The sequence below is a fragment of the Peromyscus leucopus genome, chromosome 5, assembly GCF_004664715.2.
Source record: "Peromyscus leucopus breed LL Stock chromosome 5, UCI_PerLeu_2.1, whole genome shotgun sequence".
NCBI classification, from domain to species: domain Eukaryota; kingdom Metazoa; phylum Chordata; class Mammalia; order Rodentia; family Cricetidae; genus Peromyscus; species Peromyscus leucopus.
Genome location: NC_051067.1, coordinates 29,989,537 through 30,012,903, shown reverse-complemented (window position 1 = coordinate 30,012,903; position 23,367 = coordinate 29,989,537). Strand labels below are relative to the sequence as shown.

Sequence of the window (23,367 nt, the reverse complement as noted above, 5' to 3'; positions counted from 1 at the left end):
ACCTGGAAGGGTCTTGATGAGATTCTAATGTACGAAAGATGCAAGAGAAAAGTCAAATATATGGTGCAATTCTATTTATATAAAACTCTAGAAAATGCACAGTAACCTATAGCAACAACATAGACTAGTGTTACTAGATTTGTTATTTTGACTCTGAAGGTGGTTTCATGGGATATACAGATGCTAAAACTTCAATTGGCATGTTTTATTTTTTTCTTGAAAATTTCATACATGTGTATAATTTATTTTTGTCACATCCATTCCCCCACTCCCTTCCTCCAAGCTTCCCACCCCCTAATTTGTACATTTGAAACATGTGCAGTCATGCTACTTATACTTTAATAATGCTGTTAAAATATGACCTGAATCATTGAATAATTAGCAAATAGAACCAAAGTATAAAAAACACTCTGCGCCGGGCAGTAGTGGCACACGCCTTTAATTCCAGCACTCAGGAGGCAGAGGCAGGTGGATCTCTGTGAGTCTGAGGCCAGCTTGGGCTACAGAGTGAGTTCCAGGAAAGGCGCAAAGCTACGCAGAGAAACCCTGTCTCGAAAAACTAAAAACCAACCAACCAACCAAAACCCATGCTATATTATCAGTTTCGTGTTACTAAAATGAAATACCAGAGGCAATTACCTTTATATAGAGGAAAGATTTTAGTTTACGGTGGTTGGGAGATTCAGGAGCATGGTATCTGCATTGGCTGACTTAGGGGAGGACATCGTGGTGAACGAATAGTGAATGGTGGGTGGCAGTCATAGGAGCACAAATAGGGACAGAGGTCACAGCTTGAGCCAAGTGTAGGCAGAAAGGGGATGGGTGTAGTTGGGCTTGTTGCTTTGATAGTAATACCTCAGGACCTCTGCCGGAGAAATACCTCCTGGTCCTCAGTGATGTAGCCTTCCAGACAGGCCCTCTCTCCCCATCATTTCACGGTCTCCCAGGAGGACCAAAACACCTCACCATGGATCTAGGGGGCCACAAGCCATATTCAAACCATATCACCCGTTGAAACCTCAGTTTAGTTCACTTAGAATCACTGCAGAGTTAAGCAGACCTCTTACAGCTCAGTGAGCCTCCAAGTCAGCAGTAAAAAGCTAGAACTGGGCAGGAAGGTTTACAGGCCTCTCTCAACCCATCAAGGGCCTCATTCCAAACACCTTAGTGTCCCAGTGGTTAAAATTAAAGGGTCCCTGGGTAGGCATATCACCACACTCCATAGGGCTTCCCATGCACTCTCATGTTCTTTCTCACATCTTAAAAGCTCCGTACTTGTATTTCCATTTTGCTCATGAGGAAACCAAGTCTCAGAGAAGTTAAAGGGTTAGCGCAAGGCCCGCATTTTACATGATGGCAACTAGGGGTGTGCATGCCTGTGTCCAAAGAGCCTGTCCTCCCGCCATGGTCTTTTTAAAGCTTTCTCCCAGGATCGTTGCTGTTAAGTAGGGTTATCCGAGGCTTGCTTCAGAGACAGCCAGGAGAGGGAATGGGAGGTGGCGGCTGCTAAAACGCTCAGAGTGAATGTCTGGGCAAAGGAAGACGCTGAGGCTGGCTTCAGCCCACTAACACGCACTCCTGGGGAGAAGGGAACGGACAGGACAGGGGGAGTTCAGAGAGTCCCCAGAGGTCACTGTCAGACTCCTAGGCGAGACTGGGTTTCCGCCCAAATGGACCATTGTGAACATCCTGGGTCTAGAGTCGGCCTGGGGCAGCCCCTAAGCCCCGCCCCCTCGCGCTCGCCCCGCCCCTCCCCGGCGCGCGCATCTGAAAGGAAAAGCGCCCTGGGCCTCTCGGCGCTCGCTCTCTCTGGTCTGGCCGCCCGCGCCAGCCTGGTGTCCGTGCCGTGGCCCGGGTGGCGGGCGGAATGGAGGAGCCGCAGGCCGCCGCGGGCGCGGACGTGTCGCTTCACAACTTCAGCGCAAGGCTGTGGGAGCAGCTCGTCCACTTCCACGTCATGCGCCTGACAGACTCGCTCTTCCTGTGGGTGGGGGCGACGCCGCATCTACGCAACCTCGCGGTGGCCATGTGCAGCCGCTACGTGAGTGTGGGCGGGGCCTGGGCAGGAAGGGGGTGGGCCAGGAACTTGGTGGGGATCTGGGGGCGGGGCCTAGGCCGAAGGGCCTGGTGGACTTTAGTGGGGAGGCTGGCAAGTGGGGACCGCAGGGGAGGGGGCTGGAACCGGAGAGGCGAGTGGGAACGAGGCTGAGCACGTGGAGCCCCGAGGGGGATTCTTAGGGCCTTCAGCGCGTCCCCAGGTCTTTCTTGGATACCTCGGACTGGAGGCCCTTAGGCCTGCTTCTAGACCGGGGGCGAACCCTGGAGTCGTCCGCACTTGCATCTCCGTAAAGGGCGCTCAGCCCAGCCCTGAGCTCTGAGCCCACCAGAACCTCTGCTCTCCTTGCACCAGCACCCCGAGATGTGTGTGTGTGTGCGTGTGTGTGTGTGCGTGCGCGCGTGCGTGCGTCTGTGTGCGTGTGTGCCATCAGCCGGTTTTGTTTGTTTGGTTAGGTTTTTTTTTTTTTTTTTTTTGGCCACACTGACGTTTAAAATTTACATTGAGTTTAGAAAACTTTTTTTTTTTCCTTTTCTGAACTTGGAGCTTCGATTTGATGATAGGTACTTGACCGACAAACTCAAGACGAACTTTCTCTCCTCTTCACTGTTGGTCCCACGGCCCTTCATCTCTGTACTGGCAACCCCACCTAGTCTGAGTGTTCTCTGGCTGTCCTTGGCCCTTCCTTCTCTCAGGATTCATGTGTCCAGAGTCATTAAACCCTGGGCACGTCTGTCAGTGAAAACATGAGCTAGTGTGACTCCGCCTTGATGTCTGTCACCCAGAGCTAGAACTCTCTGCTTCCCCCTTGCTGTCTGCATGCCTTTCCTAGGGCTGTGCTAACAAAGTACCACAAACTGGGTACACTAAAGCACTGGTTTATTTTCGAAGTGCTGGAGATCCCAAGTCCAAAACCTGGAGACTGAAGGAAAAACCGTCCCATGGGGCCTTCAGCTTCATGTGGTTTGCCGCAGTCATCGATGGCCCTCGGCTCTTAGATGCCCGCTGCAGTCTTCCTTCGCACAGCACAGGGCTGCTTTCTCCCTGTGTGTCTGTGTGTCTGTCTTCTCTTCCGAGAGGGGTCTGCGCTAGAGCCGCCTCCTCCCCAGGGCTGGGGATTGAATCTGAGGCCTTGCTTGTGCTATACAAGTGCTCCACTGAGTGGAACCCCCAGGCCTTGTCTCTTCTTTGAACATACTACTCATATTGGATGGAGGGCTCTGGTATGAGCGCGCACGTGTTTGTGTGTGTGTGTGTGTGTGTGTGTGTGTACATGTTACTGTGTGTGAGTGTGGATGTGCACCTGTATATATATATGGAACATGCATGCACATATGCTTGCACACTGTACACAGAGGCAAAAAAAAAAAAAAGAGGTCAGACATTGCCATTCTTCTGCTAAAGACCCTTCATGATGAACTCTGAATATGATCCTCAGGTTTCGGTGACCCCCACAGGGCCTGTTTTCTCTCAGTGTTCTTTCCTGCCCAGTCACTCCTGCGATGCTGGCCTCCTCTCAAGTTGTAGTGTTCCAAGGCAAGGTTTGTGTCTAGTGCCTCTCAGGCTGCTCATTAAGTCACTTGGAGAATGGTTGAGACTTCTTCAGGGAGTCCTGAATTGTAGCCAGTCAGGCAGTAAGGATTATGTAATCAAGTTTTACTAAAACATGGCCACATCTGTCTGGGCAGGTAGAGCCTGGGACAGCTTTTGTGCTTTGATGGCAGGGCTGAACAGTTCTACTAGAGGGCCTGTGGCCTCTGAAACCTAAACTGTTTACTGTCTGATCATTTCTAGAAAAGCAGTGCTGGCCCATGGAGGGCATTGCCAAAGGGTGTGTGTGTGTGTGTGTGTGTGTGTGTGTGTGTGTGTGTGTCCCCGTCCCTTCTCTTCCTCCTAAACTTGTATGTCCTCAACAAACGATGGAGAACAGAAATTACAGGATGAAGCCGCTTCTCTAGCTGGCCTGTCTTGACAGCAGCAGGGGTTTTGGTACCCAGAGAGGATGATGCTGAGCCTATCAGCCCTAAGGGTGGCTGACTTGGGATGAAAGGTATTCCTGACCTATAGCAGGGATCAAAGGAAGGGCTCGTAAATGTGGCTTTGAGCATATTTCTACTGAGAGACCAATGTCCAATGTGAAAGTAATGAGCTATGTTAAGAACAGTAACAAGATGGGGTTTAAAATTTTATTTTTGGAGCAACAAAGCCAGCTGGTAAGGTAGGTTTACCTTCAGGAGGGTTGAGTTTAAATATTGTTGTATTTAAGCCAAATGTTGAACTCAGAGTCTGTAAACAGCAGGTTTACCATTATATTTTTGTATCTTTTCAGCCAAAAAAAAAAATTCAGAAATGGATTCATTTATTGCCTGCTTTTTTTTTTTTTAATCTTGTTTTCTATATACCTAAAGAAATTCTGAAAGTGACTTTAAGCCCTTAGGAAATGATGTCTCATCAGTTCAGTTGTCTCCACCTGGATAGTGTGGCCAGGGTACCAAACCCCAGAGCAAGGTAGTGAGTGGGCTTTTTCCTTTTCAAACAAGCTTTTTTTGTGTGTGGGGGTGGAGGTGGGGGTAGGGTCAGGGAGGTGCTAGATATTGAACCAAGGCCTTGTGCGTGCTAGGCAAGCACACTACTGTGTTACATTTTATTATTTCTTAACCAAAACAAGATTGGTCAACTATTTCATACAAGGCTTTAATTTTGCTGTTTGGATGCTGGTAGCTGGTGTCTTTTCAAAGTCCTAGGTCACTTACTAACCTTCAGAAGTCCTCACAAGCCTTCAGGGAATGAGAGCTGTAGGCTTTCCTGAGGAAGGCAGGACCTTGCTTCTCAGTGAGGAACTGGACCAGGCACCCAGAGACTCTGGTCACATTTTTTTTTTTTTACTGTGGCCATCATGAGTTCGTTTGCTTCCCTTCTGGTTGGAATGCCCTTCAGCATACTTGGGAGTCTGTAACACAAAAACAGTCCCTTTATATGAAATCGGTCATAGGGTCTATAAGCAGCTCCCTGGGTCCCATTACAGGTGGCTTCTGTTTGCCCTGATTTTACTACCTCTTCTGTGTTGGGTCATCTGGCTTTTGGCTGTTGACTAAATGCCACCCCCTGGGGACATTTGTATGTCCTCTTCTTGCCCTGACACCTTGTGTGGAACCCAAAGCTGCCTGGTTGAGGACAATCTATAGTATACTCTGCTCTTTTTTTTTCTTTTTCTCTTTAGGACCCCATCCCTGTGTGCACCTCCCTTTTTGGAGACACTTCTGACACGACCTCCAGTGGCCTTGCCCAGCGCTTAGGTATGTACCCACAGCTAGTGCTCTTACCAGCCAGATGGGACCCACCGCTTCATGTCCTAGGGCAAATGACCTCAGAAGTCAAGATCTTCATATTAGGGACAACTAACTGCCTCATTACTGTTGGAAGCAGACCTCTGGCCTTTGGGTCTTTTTATGGAACATATCTACCTGTCCCTGTGTCCCCTGTCTCAGTATCATGGTCCCAGGGAACTTTTGGAAGCTCCCACAACTTTCTTGGCTCCCCACTTGAATCCATGAGCTGATTTATTTTCTTTCAGTGAGCGTATCATCTCCTTGTGGGAGAGAATGCATCCTGCCCAGGGGCAGCTGCTCAGGGTGGCTCCCTGTGGAGCCTGTGGCAGGAAGGACTATTTCTCAGGCTCAGTATGACAGCCAGAGCTTGGGAAAGTGAGTGCACAGTAGAGTGGGTGTTTACCCGAAAGCGTGAGATTGAAGGCCCCGCTCTTCCCAGGTGTGCCTTCTTTTTTTATTATAAACGCACAGGTGATTTAGGTAAGAATAACTTGTGCTTTATGATCTCCAGCCCCAGTTGCCCATGGCTGTATGCACAGGGGGTCCTCATCAGTGGCTTAGCCTTGGTGTTCTCCAGCATCCCTAGCCATTTCTGAGCCCAGTGATCCCAGCCAGGGTCCCCCTGAATCCTAGCCAAGGGGCTGTGACAGGAAAGAGCCCAATCACCAGTTTTAAGAAATGGATATATCAGTTGTGTTTGGAGTTGTACAAAAAAAATTGTATGATCTTGATAAGTAGGAAAGTCTGTTACTTTCAGTCACCTACATATGAGCAACTAGCACACAACCAGGAGGAACACCTCCAATTCAGGAAGGCTCCAGACTTGTCGTAGTCTATAGTTAGAGGCCAGGGAGAACAGAGGTCACAGGAACTTTCAGGGTCCTAGGCTGGAAACAAATGGAAGTAATTTTGAGTTTGTAGGAAAGAATTTCTGTTGCGTCTATACCAAGGCTTCTAGTTTTTGCCCTGCCCTTTCGGAGTTTACATTTTCTCCCCAGTGAAAGTCAGTGGGGGACGTAATACTCTTTGCCTCTAAGTGCTTCCTTGTGTGTTTTTAAACACAGAAGTGCTAACACACTTATGTCAAGCAGATTATTGTGTGCTCATGTCCCCTTGACAGAGTTGAGGGAAGTATCCATATGTATGGGGACAGGATGCTGGGTTGAGCTGCAGTGACAGTCCCTAGTAGAGAAGGGTGGCAAAAATTTGTCTGGCATGCCATGAATAAAAGTTTTTTTTTTTTTTAAATTAAAGATGGTATTTTTAATGCATGTATGTGTATGTTTTAGTATGGGTTTGTGCATGTGAGCGCAGTGCCCTTGGAGGCCAGAGGAGTGTTGAATCCTCTGAAGCTGGGGTTGCAGGTAGTTGTGAGACATCTAACACAGGTACTAGGAACTCAACTCCAGTCCTCTGCAGGAACAGTATTTGTTCTTAGTGGCTGAGCCATCTCTCCAGGCCCGAAGGTATAACCCAGGCTGGCCTTAAATTTATGATTCTCTTGCCTTTGCCCTTTCAACATATCCTAGTGTGTGCCACCAATGATTTCATACCAAAAATGGCTCAAGAATATCTCTGAGATAGAGGCCTAATACCAGGTTTTGTGCAAAGTAACTCGGTGACCTGGTATGGCTCCTTGTGTCTAAGAAAGCCAAGTCCCAGGCTGACTGGTCTCTCGGGCCTGGACAGGTATCAGTAACGTATAATAAAGACAGAGGTGACCTGCAGTAACGTCTATGGAAGATGACCACAGACAGGGTAAGAGACAGGGTTCTCAGTGGCCATGGAAGCATTGCCTCATAGCTTTGCTTGCAGGAGGAGACACTGAGCTCTGGCCGCCTTTCAGAGCAGAGATGGCCCTGGAAGGTTGAGCCACAGACGCAGTGGCCGCCTTAGCAATTAGACTGATCGGAGCCCTTTGGGGAGAGGGAAGGGCATGCCACCACCATTGAGAAGAGAGACTAATACTGTGATTTTATGGCCCCTTTCTCATTGGTCTTGGTGGATCTCACTATCTTGCCATACGTGACTGGTTCTCAGATCATTTTCTAAACTAGCAATTCCCTGGCTCCCTCTTGCACCTAAGGGGATGGGATGGGGAGATGGCTGGGTGGGGGGTGGGGGACTTGTTGGGTCTCCCTGCTCCACTCCTTGGGCTGAGCAGAACACTGTTTGGGACCCCTGGGCACACTGCATGCAGCAAAGTGGTGGCTGGTCCAAACAAAATGCTGTAAGCCATTGTAAGGCACTGCCTTCTGCGCTAACTGAACAGCCGCTTTGGTCCAGATGCCCTCCTCCCCTTCTTCTTCAAAGACGGGGTCTGTCTGTCTTGATTTGGCTGGCCTAGAACATAGGGTTAGCCTCCCATCTCCGCCTCCTAACTGCTGGATTTCAGATGACATATGTGTACCAGTATGTCTGGCTACATCCTTTCACTTATTTATGTTTTTACATTCTTTTTTAAAAAAGAAAACAACATACTGGGCGTGGTGCCTCACACCTTTAATCCCAGCACTTGGGAGGCAGAGGCTGGTGGCTGAGTTGGGGGCCATCTTGATTTACAGAGCTACTCCTAGGACAGCCAGGGCTACACAGGGAAACCCTGTCTCCAAAAACTAAAAACCCAGAACAAAATAAAACTAGCTTTATTTATTGAGATGTAGTTCATGTGCCACACAATCCACTGAGCTATTCTTAGAGCAGAGGCAGGGCTCTTTTAGAGACACATCAGCTGCCCAGTCAGTGGCGTTCCCCAAGATCTCTTTATCTAAAAACAAACAAGCCCCAAAGAAACCAAACACCGAGTCTTAAATATCTAATGAAGAAAATAATTTAAAAGGTCTTTGGGAGTCCGAGGCCTAACTGCCTTCGATTTACAAAGGAGGATCTGGAGCCCAAAGGTTTCAGGCTGTGGTGGAGCGGGAAAGACCAGGCTTGAAGGCAGCTTTGTCTCTGTCCTCGCTGACCCCCTCCTCCGACTGCAGGAAAGAGTTGAGGGGGGCAGAGTCACCACCCGTGGCATGTCTGACAGCAGGCTTTAGTCACGGTGTTGTGGCTGCCCCAGCCCTACTGCCTGGAGAGGAGGGTGAGGTCACCAGACTAGAGGGAAGGATTGGTGTTCTGACAGGTGCCCTGGGCATGGGTGAGGCCAGGGAAGAGGTCAGGCCACTGCCCAGGCATTGCTGCATGAGACCCTGGCCTGCCCTCGCTGCCTGCTTCTGCTCAGGGTGTTGCCTTCTCGATTCTAGGCATGTAAGTGAGCTTCATGTTTGCATTTCCGTCGGTGCCTCACCTGTTTATTGGTTCTAGAAAATGCACATGCATGCCTGTGTGTGTACATATATACAAATATGTACATGCATAAAATAAGCATTACTCCTAGGGCAGTGGAAAATGATAGAGGTGGGTGGTGGTGATGGAGAACTTCAATATTTTAATGTTTTTGAAATAACAGAATCCCAAACCTTCTAAGCCAGGAGCCCCATGTAGGGTAGAGGTTCTCAGATCTAGTGTGTGGTCACCTGAGAACTTTCTAGCACTGACTGCTGGCCCCACCACTATCTTTCCCCTGCAGGAGCTAGGGTGGGCTAGAGACTCTGCAGTTCTTCTTGAACTGTAGCGCTGCTGCTAGGCCTGTACTAAATCCACTGCTCCCGAGTCAAGGAGGGGCTAGATGTCCATTTGCATGTCGAGCCCTTGAGAAGTCTTCTCCAAATCCCATTCTCTTCCTAAGCACTTCCCAGCTCTAGGTAGGTTTGTGGAATATGGACTCAGGGTATTTTGGTTGTGGCTGTCAACATATTTTTCTCTTTTTAGCCAGGAAGACCAGTAAACAGGTGTTTGTCAGCTACAACCTCCCCAACACAGACAATAACTTCACGTTACTCGTAGAAAACAGGATCAAGGAAGAAATGGAGACGTTTCCGGAGAAGTTCTGAGTGGCAGGAGAAAGAGGGTGTAATTTGTGTATTAATTACATTTCAATAAACAGGTTGGGTTGTGTCTCAGGCTGTATTCATACTTCGCTTTAAAGAGTTTATTTCCTGGGCTTTCTCCTCTTAGTGTGGGTCTCACAAAGCTTGAACTGACGGGCATGGAAGAAGAAAAGGGGCAGACAGTAGACACCTCTGACTGTTCAGTGCTAGAGAAAGGGGCAAAAGTGTTATTGGAAAGAGTTTAAATCAGTGGCTTCTGTGTTCCACACATTCCCGGTGAGAGTCAAGAGCCACAGTGGCTGTGCTTGAGGCTCACGTGGCAGGTCTAGAGGCTTATGTCTTATGAACTGATAGGCCAGTCTTCTGAGTGCCTTACACACACACACACACACGTGTGTGTGTGTGTGTGTGTGTGTGTGTGTGTGTGTGTGTGTGTGTGTGAGAGAGAGAGAGAGAGAGAGAGAGAGAGAGAGAGAGAGAGAGAGAGAGAGAGAGAGAGTGTTTCTCAGTGTAGCTTTGGCTGTCCTGGAACTAGCTCTGTAGACCAGGCTGGGCTCAAACTCACAGAGATCCGCCTGCCTCTGCCTCCCTAGTGCTGAGATTAAAGGTGTGCGCCAACCACCTCCTGGTTTACTTGTGTTTTTTAAAGCTACATTTGAACCTTAGTGCAGCTTTCTAGACTTGTGGTCTCTGCGGAGTCTAGGTTTTTGGCTGTTCTTTCCATCTGAGAAATGGCAGTAATCCCTAGCTTGCTGGGTTAAGTGTGTAGAAATGCTTTGCAAACTGTACACATGTCAGCCTCGGTTTTAACTTTGTTTTATGGACACCAATGCCTCAGGCCCCCTTGCTCTAACGGTCACCTTTTCTTTCCTTTCTCCCTAGTCCCTGCCCTTCTGCCATTGTTAATCCTTAGCCTTTTCCTGGCTACTACTTGGGCTCTACTTGTGATTTTTCCACCGGAGGTTCATGTGTTGAGAACCATGTTTTTACAAAAGGTGACCACCACTGGACCCTCTTGTGTCGAGAGGTAGGCATAATTATTTTGCACAGTGCTAAGAGTTTTGCACTGAGCCAGGCAGGGGCAGGTATAAGGGCGGTTAAGAGTAATGTCTGTGCTTCAAGGGGCTGCCTCCTGCATACTTTCCATGCCAATCTCTGAGGCCTCAGCCAGTGTTTCTGCAGTGAGGAAAGCCCAGTGGATAGCTCTCTAGGACAGAATAGTAAGTAACACAAAATCAGCTATGGAGAGAAGAGTTTGGTATAAATGCTTTATTAAAGAAATATTGTTTTCTTGTTAAAAAATACTACATTAGAGAAGAGAGTTTTGGATTATCAGTCTTTCCTCACAGAATCACAGTGTAGATAGTCATTCCTTGACCTCTCTAGGAATCCTCAGGCCACGGATTAGCAGAACACAAATGAGAAAAAAAATTCTTCTTAAATGTGCTGAATTCTCAGATGGTTTGAGAATCACATAAACATTTAAGTTTAATCCGATCTCAGCCTCTGACTGCCCTCTAAGACTAGGACTCTTAAAGCAGAATGAGAGGCCCCACCATCCCAGGGCAGGTGAAGGCCGCTGACAGAAGAAGCCTTGAAAGCAGTGAGGCGGGGAGGTCTGATCAACATGGAGGCTTTTATTACGCGTCCTCAGTGGTCATGAAATGCCCTTCGTGGACACCATCAGGTGAGGTAGGGAAGACATTCCAGAGGAAATCTGTTAATGGGGCAACATTTTTATTTCTGTACATTTACATACAAATCTCCCCCGAAGGTACAACAGATGCGACACCATGCAGACACGCAGCTGTGAATGACAGTTCAGAGCTCAACATAAACTTGTGCTGTGAACAGGTACCGCCCCCGTCCACACGTACAGTCACGCGGCTCCTAGAGTAGAAGCACGCATGGTCGGGCTGCAGAGAGGACAGAGGTAGGGAAGCGTTCCTCACTAGACACAACACACTGCTCCAAAACACACACAATACATCAGAGTGAGGTGGTGTCCTTCAGAACAAGGAGGACTTGAAGTGTGGGCCTCCCTCAACCTGTGTGCCACCCAGGGAAGGGCTGGCTGTGTAACGGTCACGAGAGTCTTTGAATGGCACCTCCAGTTCCGGGACTCCTTGTTTGGCTCTGGGAAGTAGTGTAGTCATGACTGCATGGGATACTCCCTTCACAAGGTCTGGTTTTGCTTGCTTTCCATTTGGTGGCCAAACCCGCTTATCAGCCCTGGCCTCCAGTTGCAGGTGATTATAGTCTTAAAACACACACACACACACACACACACACACACACACACACACACACACACACATAAAACCCCATCTAAACCTTTTTCCTATTTGTCTTGGGTGCTAATAATTAGATATTTCATAATATTTGACTTAATAAAGAGCGAAACGAAGAACTGATCCAGCCCTGTCTTGGGTGTTCACATTTGTGCGTAAGTTATGAAAACAGGTGCAGGGGTGGGTGGAAAGTAGGAGTACAGACCTTCTAGTGTTCCCCAGGGACAGAGGGGCCCAACACAAAGGGCCAGTGCCTGAGAAGCAGCTACCCACAGGAGCACAGGCCTGAATTTAGGGATGATAGCTTGGTATCAGGGAGCTGGACTGCCGCCATCTTCCTATGGAGCTAGTCCCGAGTGTCTGAGGCCTGGGTACCCTGCTGCCTTTCTGACTTGATCAGACCACACCACAAGCTTGCCTACAAGCAATCTTTCCTGTTCTGGCTACCTTTCATGAGGTGTCCTAGCAACTTCAGGTATCCATACTCTGAGGCAGAAACTGAACCACTCAGCAGTCTCCTGAGGTTGCCACATGAAGGTCAAGACAGTGCCAGCAGTCAGCCTTCTGAACTTCCTCTGGTTGGTGGTCCCTTGGCCCCTGCCTCAGTGGCAGCTTCTCTGCTTATCCCTGATAGGTTGGCTGTGATTGCTGCAGCCATTAACACTGTCTGCCTTGGCCAGTGGTTTTATCATTGTCATCTGAGGTGCAGGTTGGAGACCTTGACGTTTGGAAGTGCTGGACCTTGACACTACCTCCCCAGCGGTTTCGCAGCACTCTTAAGAAGGATAGCGCAACCAGTGTGAGATTGCTCTCGACTATGAGATGTCTCATTCTGTACTTAACAAGAGTTTGCTACCAGGTGACTTGGTAGCAGGTGCCCTGGGAAAGGTGAAAGGTATCTTACAAGTTTGGCACGCAAAGGCTGCACAGATGTAGAGAGGCTTTGGGAAGAGGATGTGTACTAACATCAAGGCATGGGAAGGAGGTGACTAAGAGACCAGGGAGGTGAAGCTAAGCTGGACTTGGAGCAGGTATCAGGGACTGGCCACACAGCTTCCTTCCTAGACATTAGTCCTCAAGCAAAACCCTCAGGACGCCAGGCATTGAAGAGAACATATCCCAGCTGCTGGAAACATGGCTGCATATCACATCACTACCCTCAGGAGGTTTTGATCAAGGCAGCTGGCTTCTGCTGATGTATCTATCAAATGGGGAAGAGAAACAGGTAAGACTGTAAGAAACAGACCAGACAAGGAGCTGGAAGGGGATAAACTCGACCGTGTTCCGGCCTTTGAATTCTAGCAACTGTCACTTAGAAGTCACTTAGTTGCCTGTCTAGGCCTGAGACCGTGATTTCCCTGGAAGAACACAGGGTGGAGACACAAGGCAAGAGGCAAGGCAGATGGTTGATCAGAAGCCACGATGCCCAGAAAGGCTGGGGCCTGAGCTACTGCAAGAGGTCCAGAGGCTGGTTTCTCAGCAGCCCTGGTGCCCTGCTGTCTGGGGCAAGATGAAGGACACAGATAAGGGACATCCTGGGAGGCTGGCACAGGATGGGAGTTGAGCTTTGGTGAGTTATTGCTTTCTCTCACTTCTTGCTGCTTTCAAGGGACTGGAGGCCACGTGGACTCACCCGTGAGCAACCCGCACTCCTGCCCAGGGCCCTTTTGTGCTGAGTGAGTGACAGGCAGGAAGCCATTGAGGAAGACATGAGGTGGAGCGCCTCCAGGTGCCATGGGCACTGTTGTGACGTCAGACTGACAGCCATCCGAGCTGGAGATGTGGGTGGCGGCTGTATGTGGGAGAGCAAGGCTCCCTCCTGGGATTGGCCTTAGCTGTCTTTTTCGGTTATTTTCCTGTTATTCTGAAAGTAACCACATTTTCAAGTAGTGCTGGCAACAGAGCTGACTGGGGAAGAGGGGCCTTTGCTGCTGGAACTCAGTCTGGGAAAGTGTCTTAACAGAAACGAACGTCTCAGACCGCAACACAACAGCTACTGTGGACTGAACTAAGAAACCCAGTGTCAGGAAACTGGTGCTTTCTCCTCATGTAGGATTTCTGGTGAAGTATGGAAGTTTCCCCACAAAAACTCCCAGATCAAGTACAAAAGGATGATCCTGAAGGAAAGAAAGATTAAGCTGGCTCTTATGACACTTGGGGGCTGCTTTCCCAAAACATGGGATGGAAACTACCTTACACACAGAAAGGAAAAAAAACAAAAAACCCAACTTTAAAATATACAGACTATAGAAAAAAAAACCAATTCATGTACATTTTCCTCTGTCTAAAATGTAGTCCCAAGGATGCTCCACTTGAGAGGCACAACTGTCCATGGCAGCGAGCCTGGAGGTAGGGAACCTGGCCTACAGATGACCTCTGTCTCCTTGAGAGAAGGAGGAGATTTGAGTCTGGCCTCTGGGGAGGGGACTGGCCACTGCATTGGTCACTTACAGGGACTTCCTTCAGAGTGACCCTGCCTCACTCATGAAGAAGGTTCCACTTCGTGATCAGTGAGAGGGAAGGGGATAAAGTGCTTCTTGTAAAAATGACCAAAATAAATACAAACATTTCATGGCAGAAAAGAAAGTCTTCAAAGGGTTATTTCCAAAACATCTGATCTCTCAGATCTGTTCCTCGGATGTCTGGAAAGACAGAATTCCCCACACCAGTTGAAAGTCTTACGATTGAGTGGAGTCAGCAGCAGAGTTGGACTTCCTCCCCCAGCCATGTGTCTTCTCTCTGGTCTATAAATCCGTGTGCAAACTTTCCCCAGCCCTTCACGCCTCAGGGGACTGGTGGAATGGTGGTGTGGCCCAGCGAGCTACATGGACTTCATGCCATTGGCCGTGGCCCCCTCTGGCAGCCCGTCACCCACGGCAGCCACGTCGTGCAGGCCGGAGTAGTCCTTGAGCTCCGCGTTGGTCAGCAGCAGGGGCTGCTCTCCCTTCTTGTGTGGTAGCAATGGCTGCCGCGTGTAGTGTTCCCCGTTGGCGATGTTCTCGGGCAGGTTCTGGTCCCTGCTCTCAGGCAGCAGGAGGATGCAAATGATGCAGATGAGCGTGCAGCAGGCGAAGATGATGTGGTGCAGGAAGTAGCCTTTCTGGTTGTGCAGCTCAATGATGGGTGCTGTCAGCATGCCGAAGCCTGCACTGGCCAGCACCAGCCCCAGCCCGCCACACCTGCAGGGGGAGAGAGCACAGGCTTAAATGGAGCATACAGTGTGTGATACAAGTGGAACGAGACAGCAGCTTGATGGGCTACTAGGGCAAGCTCACAGCATGGCTCTGGTTTAGACAGGTCCTACAAACTTCCAGCATTAGAAACCTAATCCTCAAATTCAAATGGAATTCAGATATGGGGCCTTTGGGAATAATGAATATTAAATTCAGTCAAGAGGTTGGGGCCCCCGTGATGATAATTTTATAGGCCTTTATAAGGTGAGGAAAAGCCTGAGCTAGCATATTTGCTGTGTCACCACGGGATGCCCTGCACTACCTTGGGATTCTGCAGAGTTCCCTTTATCAAGGATCCTTGTACAGCCCCCTACATTGGACCTCTCAGCCTGCAGAACCATAGCCGAACGAGCTGTATCCTTTATAAATTGTCAGTTACTACAACAGAAAATGGATTGAAGCACAGGGATGTTCTGTCTCTGTATTGGGGCCCGCTCTGGTTGGAACTACCCAGCGTTCCCCAGAGGTGGGCCATCATCCCAAGCCACCTTCACCTTGGGTGTACCTGTGGATTCCTACAACTTTGAGATCAGCTAGGCCAGACCCTTAGTGGGAATTATTTATCTCTATTCCTCTGGCAAGTGAGGAACCCTCGAGAATCCCAGAGAGATTACGGTACATGCAACACTTTTAGACACCCTCCTTCCATGGCTCTAACTTCTCTACTTTGACCTAAAACATTCCTGGGATTAGTGGTGCTCTGTAGGTACTAAGACAGTGGTGTGGCGGTGGAGTGGAGTGTGCCATCTGTAGTGCCCAGGTAATAGGACAGAAAACTGCCTGGTCTCCAGTCCCCAGGCCCAGGGGACAGGTGGAGGTGGTCTTATGTCCAGCAGGAGGAATACTGTTGCCTGCCCACCCTCAGGAAGAGCGGAGAGGATGTACAGGGATGTCGACTTTGGGAGGAACCTTACAAAGGAGATGCTCAAGACTTATGCACCAACAGGGACCTTGTTCTCAAACATGGAGTGGAAATGGCCGAAGGGGAAGTGCCTGCTGTCGCTGGGAGGCAGCTCTTGAACAACTAATGGGGTTCTTACTTGGTACTATAAGGTGGCTCCCAAGTCAGAAAAGACTACCCCACAAAGTGCCAAGATACAAGGTCAGCACAACATGCCTGTATACTAACACCAACTTCAGAAATGAAATGAAAATGTTTCCAAGAAAGCAAATGCAAGGCTCACATGCTGAAAGCTACAGGGCTTTGTTGATGGCAAGTTTAAGAAGCTCAAAGTAAATGGATTGGAAGACTCGCTGGTGTGAAGATAGTAAGTCTTCCCGAATCGAGCTATGGATTCTCCCCAATCTTTATCAAAATCTTAGCTGAGAATAAACTTATCCAAAAATTCACACGGTAGTTCAGAAAACTCAGAATAGTCAGGAAGGGATTTTGAGACAGGAATAGAGGAGGACTTACTGTCTCCATTGTGAAACTTAGAAGAAGTGCCAATCAGTATGGTGGCACCGAGAGGCAAATCCACAGAACAGCGAGGGTTCAGAAACAGGGCTTTACACCGGCAGCCAGTGGATTTTGACAAAGGCATGCATGTGGGGCAAAGAGCAGCTATGTAACAAGCAGTGTTGGCACAGCAGGGTAGTCCGTGTGCTAAAGAATGAAGGCAGGGTCTCCTTCACACCACACTGCCTCTGACAAAGGATGTAAGTTCATAATCTGTATGAACTCAACTTGGCTTGAAAAATGGGGAAAAGGTATCAACAGGCATTTCAACACACACACACACACACACACACACACACACACACACACACGCACACACACACACACACGACAAACTGCAAACATCTAGAGAGAGAAGCCTGAGTCGATGAATTGCAAATCAAAACCACACTGAAAGGCCACTTCAGACCTGTGAGCAAGCCTGGAATAAAGGACAGAACAACATGGTGGCCAGGACCTAGAGGGGCTGCAGTTCTCTGATAGCCTCCTGGTAACAGGATGGAATACAGGTCGACATTTTCTTAAAAGGAAACATACTTTTTTATATAACTAGCAATTCCATGTATAGAACAAGTAAAAACATAACCTAAACAAAAATCTACAATGTTTATGCCTTATTGCACTGGGAACAATCCAAATTTCTATCAACTGGTGAGAAATAAAATGTGGCATGTCCATGTATAATGGAATATTACCCATTTAACACATGAAACACTACGTGTTACATCATGAAAAAAAATCATGCTGATTGCACGATTCCATTGATATGAAATGTCAGAAATGTTGCTCCAGAGAGACAGAAAGCAGGACAGTGATTGGTTCTAGGAGTGAGGGTAGAAAGTACAAAGTGGATGAGACTTTCTTTAGAGGGGAGATAGACATGGTTTATGATTGGAGGGTGATGAACTATATATACATCTACACAGATGAGTCCTATGTAAAGTACATGCCACTAAAACTGCTAACTTCCAAACTGTTCCCACTGTGGAGCCAGGCCAGCTGGTCCAGATCCCCATCATCTCATGGTCTGAGTGAGGCAGCTGCCAGCCTCACCTCTTCTTCCCAGGAGCCCAGATGTTCCCTCTCTGTGCCACCTACGGCTGCTCAGGGGCCTCTCAGGGGCCCTATTAAGAGTAAGGTCCTCAGACCAATCCTGAGCTGATGTCTGGGACATGACTCAGAGCGCTCACCTCCTCCCAGGCACAGTGCACAACGGTTCCTGTTGGCTTCCTTGGGACTCCCCGGTGAGTTCTGTGGAATCCAGGCTAAGCAAGCTGCAGAGCTGCTCCAGGCCTCCCTGAGTCCTCTCTCCCAGAGACCATATCCTCACGGTTCATGTCTCCATGTTTCCTCACTTGAGAAGTGTTCAAGAACGACCAAATCTGGCTCAGTCTGTAGTCCCTAGTATTCTCTCAGTAACTGTGCAAGACCTGGCCAGCTGGCCCTCGGGCATTACTTGGTACTGTGTCAGATTCCTAAGATGATGATTCCCATTTCCCAGTACTCTTGACCTTTGCCTAATATTGGGTCTGGAAGAAATAAGTAATTTCTTGCCAATAAAGTACTGCAAAACTTATGAGATGTCCCTTCCACAAATACGGTACACAGACTCTGGCTATGATGAAGCACGCTCCTGTGTTGTTGGAACACATAGCAGGAAGCGAGATGGCCCCCAGTAAACATTCTGCAACTCACGAAGAACTGGATCCTGCCAATGGCTGCTGAGCCTCCTATCTCAGGGGACTGTGGCGTATGGGGCTTGGAACAAGGGTACAGCCAAGCATTGTCCAGACCACTGACCTCGAGACATTAGCACAAGCCATAGAATTGGAGTCGTTTGCTGTGCAGAAACAGATAGGCACTGTAGCTGGAATGCCCAACCTTAGCTGTAGAACCTCTCACCCAAGCTGCCAGGTCTTCAGTACCTTGTATTAGACAGTTCTTCACCAAGGAAGCACTGAAAGAGCCACAGAGAAAGCCCCACTGCTGGCCCGGTGAGGCGTGTGCTGAGGTGGGACTACTTTTTCTTGGTGCTGTCTGGATACCAGCCCTTTCCAAACCTGTGTCCTAGCCCACCTTTTAAAGACACTGACATCTTTCTGTCAACATTTGCTCCTAAGCCTATTGCCCTTGTTCCTCCGTGAACCCTTCAAGGGCAAGGATTATTTCCTAGACCATCAGCTGTCTCAGAGTTTGCATGTAATAAATAATGGATGCCCATAGATCATGCTTCCTGGAGATCAATGAGATTGAGCCCCCACCATCAGGTGAATAATATGAATACCTAAATGGCCATTCAGGATTTTTGGTAAATCTCCCCCCTTTGGGAAGCCACAGGATGCGAGGGGTACATCAGATGTCAGGGACCTGTTCGATTGGTACCTTTGACATCAGGAAGGTTGTTTTTCTCTGGTTTATGCTTTCTCAGCTGGCACCAAGTGAGGCTGGCACCCTTGCCCATGTAGAGTTGCCATGCAGGAAAGCAGAATACAGTCCCTGATGTAAGGAGTGTGTGATGTGCTCCACCCCAGGAGAGTCTTACATGACACTGAGTGAATGATATCAAAGTAATATATCATATTAATAAATAATGTTGAGTGAAGTATATTCAATTTTCAGCTCATTTAAATGTAGATATATGCATATGATATTCAGTATGTTCATATACATGGGTAATGCAAATTCCACTGTGATACATAACATTCTAGCCAGGGGAAAACTGCATATATGGTAGTGGTCTTGTAGGATTATAGTGAAAGGGAACATTCATATCCCTGTGGATAATATAGCTGCTGCTGTAACAGCTATCGAGGCACAGCCCATTCCTACATGATTGTAGCATTACTGGTGTAGGCAGACCTACTGCACTGTCAATCATATTTAAAGACAGCATGTAGAATGATATGCAACACCTAATACTCTAGGGTGCTAAATGGTTCTGTTGTGGGTATGGGTTACATCCTATTATAAAGCATTTCTACTTAAAAAAAAAGTTTGCCCCATGTGTAGCATGCCTTGTAATACCAGCACTCTGGAGGCTGAGAACGAGGACAATGAGTTCAAGGCCAGCCTGGGCTACACAGAGAGAGCTTATGCACTATACCACCAGCACCTCCGATATCATTTACTGCCTCTTGACTGCATCAAGAGGCCACAGAGTAAACAACATTGAGCATCTAGGTGCGCATAAGTTACTCTAGGATGTCTGCATGATGACAGCATCCGATAGTGACTTATTTCTCCTCACATGTCCTGTTGTTAAGCAATGTTTGAAACAGTTGTATGTCTTCTGTTTCAGTATCACTGATTCCTGGAATTTAATAATATTACAGATAATTTTGTAGGAAAATGATATGCCATTTTTGTTTTTGTTTGTCATTTGAAGGCTTTAGGGATCGTTTCCCTCCAAAAGGCTGTCATAGGCACATGCTGTTGCTCTGGGTGTTCACTAGAGGGCAGCCTAAACCCATGTATATACATCAGTGAAGCTTCTAAGAGACAAAAGAGAACCTTGTTTCTTAGAAGCATAACGTTTTTACTACCCACCGGATAGCTTTACTGTGGGTAACGACCTCTAAACCACCATGACCAAACAGGCAGCCTTACTAGAGGGAACAAAGTGTGGATCAGAAATAAACGTGAACTACCAACTTGCATATAAACATGAACAAGCCTCCCCTCCATTTTTTACTTCCTCTTACATTTCTTAGCTTTTCTTGACTGCATTTCTGTGAACTTAAGGATGCACAAATATTGCGCTCATTTGCTCAGAAATAACTATCCAGGTATGAACAGTAACACGAATTGCCATTTGTGGAGTTACATATACAGTGATCACTTGGTGTCTGTGGGGGCTGTTTCCAAGACCCCTCAGGTCTTCAGATGCTAGTCCCTTTTAGAAAATGCTGTAGTAGTGCATGGAACCTACATACTTTTTGCAATCTTTACATCACTTACCATTGTTCATAATACTGAACACAATGCAAATGCAGTGTACATAGGTGTTTGCTGTATTTAGGGGTAATGGTAAGGACTGTACATGTTCAGTAGTCATAGTTTATTGGGTGTGGGTGTTAGGGATTGAACTCTGGGTTGTGTACATGATCAGCACATGCTGTACCATTGGGCTACACTCAGGTGCATCATTTCTTTAAAAAATGCTGTCTATTTGTGGTTGGCTGTACCTTTGTATAAGTCATGGGGATGGACGGCAAATCTTTCTCTGTGATGCCTTGTCTTGAGGCAACATCAGGGCAGAAGACAGACAGGGAGACCTTGCTCAGAGGGAAGGGTCTCCAGGCCAGTCTGATGCAAATGATCTGGACCAGAGTAAAGGGATGGGGCCGCCTGAGCAGCAGGCAAGCAGTAGTTAGTGGACAGAGAAGCAGGGATAGTGCATGGCGCAAGGACGGAAAGCCCATGACCAGGTCTCCACAGACCAGTGAGGAATTAGGCAGACCATGAAGCCAGCTCCTCAGGGTCACTGGCACTTGTCCATTCTCTTCCCTTGTCCTCACCCATCCCAACACGGGGAAGGAAGGCTTATTCTCCCCTTTGGCAGTTCGGGTGGGGGAATGAGGGAAGCGGGAGTGTTGGCAGACTGGAGGTCTTGGGGGTAGATAGTTCTACATCAACTCGACACAGGCCAGAGTCATCCGAGAGGAGGGAACCCCAATTGAGTAAATACGCCCATGAGATCGGGCTGTAGGCAAGCCTGTAGGGCATTTCCTTAGCTTGTGCCTGATGGAGGAAGGCTCACTGTAACCAGTGCCATGCCTGGACTGGTGGTCCTGGACTGTATAACAATGCAAGCCATGGGGAACACACCAGTAAGCAGCACTCCTCCATGCCTCTGCATCAGCACCTACCTCCCAGTTCCTGCCCTGTTTGAGCTCTTGTTCTGACCTCCTCTCATGATGAACAGTGATGTGGACTTGTAAGCAAAATAATTTTTTTCCTTTCCAACTTGCTTTTGGCCATAGTGATTCATCACAGCAAGAGTATCTAAGACACTGCTGTTCTTACTTCAGAAGGTTTCTTTTCCACATAGTATTATGTAAAAAGGCAAGACTGTCATAAGAAAGAGAAAGCCCATGGAGCCCACCCTCAATTATCTCGGGTTTTTCTGTGCAGAGTGGGTGGTATGGAGGAAGTTGCATATTTATCCTGTGGCTCTCCTGGGAATTCTTCATGGGTGTATTTGCAAGAAAAAGCTGCACAAACCACGGTGGGAAGACTTCCCATAAAGACTCTTCCAGCCTGGCTAGGAACTGGACTCAATTTCCTTTCGCTCTCTTCAGGTACAAAACATCACCCAGGGCCAAATATTTTTCTGGTTTGTCATCCTGGAAAGCTGAACTTTAGAATGTATTTGTTCAATTCCTATCCCCAAATAATTTTTTCCAGATTTGCATCAGAGAGGAAAAGGATACCATATTTCTTTCCATCTAGCTTGCTAAGCACACTGACAAGGAGGCCAGAGTCATGCCATGGCTGCCAGTGGCTACCAGAAACCCAGGACTAGTGCAGACTTGCACTCTAGCTGGGAGATTATCTTCCTGCATTCTTTTATAAAGGAGGGAATTTAACTAGGCGGGGGAAGGGCAGTTTACCTTCAGTGTTTCACAATTGCAAGCGCAAAACAAGCTTCTGCTCCATCTGGCTTTGGCTCATGCAGAAGGTAGAGAACTAGAGGGCTTACTAGACACCTAATTGCTTTTTCTTAAATATACAATGACTAGGTATTTTATTACAGGAACCAAGAGCCAGCAGCCTTGGCTTGTATTGTAAAAATTCAAGAGAATGAGTCAAAATGAGGTCATGAGAAAATTCTGTTGTCAGCAAGGAGGTAAGTCCACAGACCCGTCTACCTGCTCCCCAAGCCCTCCCAGCACCAGAGGGCCTAAAATAATTAGTCTCTCTGAGTCCCATCTGAACTGGAACAAGCTTGCTTGTTCTTCTGAAGGGTGTCATCGTGCTGACTTCTGGGTTTCAGCTCACAGCTGAATAACTGCCCACTCACAATTTCAAGCGAGCATGTGCATTAGAAATGCTAATGCCATTCCAATAAGGAGCTCAGTGTGATACGAACCAAGCAAGCCCTTCAGTAAGTAACAAATGGCAAGTGCAGGTGGGGTCTCTTACTCAAATGCTTTTGGATTTTGTAACTGTGAACTTGGAATATTTGCATACACATCATGAGATATCTTGGGGAGGAGATCTCAATCTAAACACAGATTTGTTTATGTCTCATATATGCCTTGTGGAGCTTGAAGGTCATTTTATACAACATGTAAAGCAATTTTGTCCATGAAACAGAATTTTATGCACAAATTTTGTTTGTTTCATTGACAATTTTTTTTTTTTTTTTTTTTTTTTTTTTTTTTTTTTTGCCATGTCAAAACAAACAAACTATGTTGGGGTTGGGAGTGTTTTAGATGTCAGGTTTTGAGTAATGTTCAACCTGTGTTGGGAAGAGGGTATCTGGTAGAGGGATGCAGTTAAGTGATGCCCTTTCAAATATCCTAATTTTCCTATACTACAATCCCAGTGGGATCGAATGCTGTGCTTCATGACCCAGGGACAGTAACGTCACTTTACAGACAGACACTTACGACCTCTTAGGGAAGTAGGAGGAGAAGAGAAACTTTCCCCAGGCCTGAGGCTGTGCCGCCTTACTTACCCAGCCTAATGCCTGCCAAGTATTAGGCTCTTGATTTGTTTCTTAACTAAGTCATTGATATAATTTTGGACTAGTGACCAGTTTCTCAGGCTTGGAAGAAAAAAAAGGTTCTATCTAATTTGTTTGTACATATGGCCTAGGCTGACCTTGGACCTTTCTGATCCTTCAGCTTCCCCCATCCCAAGTGCTGGGATTACAGGCATGTACCACCACATCCAGTTTATGGGGTGGTGGGGATTGAACCCAGGGTTTTGCACATGCTAGGCAAACAACTCAACTACATCCCCAGTCCTCATCTTCTTGCTGAGATGGAGTCTGGCGGTGTAGGCCATGCTGGCCTACAAGTCTCTACCCCCTGCTTCAGCCTCCTGAGAATCTAGGA

General features: G+C 47.7%; 2 protein-coding genes across 3 annotated transcripts in view; one reads left to right on the top strand and one right to left on the bottom strand.

The window, feature by feature from the left end:
• Positions 1 to 1,755: 1,755 nt before the first annotated feature.
• Positions 1,756 to 9,405, top strand: Psmg4 (proteasome assembly chaperone 4). 2 transcript variants are annotated; one of them, XM_028881447.1, is made up of 3 exons: positions 1,756 to 2,041; positions 5,277 to 5,352; positions 9,202 to 9,405. In XM_028881447.1, exons 1-3 carry the CDS (start codon positions 1,868 to 1,870, stop codon positions 9,321 to 9,323), a joined length of 372 nt encoding a protein of 123 aa, XP_028737280.1. In that variant the 5' UTR covers positions 1,756 to 1,867; the 3' UTR covers positions 9,324 to 9,405. The 2 variants fall into 2 exon arrangements, with proteins under 2 accessions (XP_028737280.1, XP_028737289.1); XM_028881456.2 differs by lacking the exon at positions 5,277 to 5,352 and having other exon boundaries at positions 1,762 to 2,041; positions 9,202 to 9,276.
• Positions 9,406 to 10,574: 1,169 nt separating this feature from the next.
• The window catches only part of Slc22a23 (solute carrier family 22 member 23), a 48,819-nt gene continuing 36,026 nt past the window's right edge, over positions 10,575 to 23,367 (bottom strand). Inside the window, exon 8 of the mRNA XM_028881438.2 lies at positions 10,575 to 14,790. Within this exon, the coding sequence (XP_028737271.2) occupies positions 14,433 to 14,790 (358 nt within the window). The 3' untranslated portion in view covers positions 10,575 to 14,432. The remainder of the gene's footprint in view (positions 14,791 to 23,367) is intronic.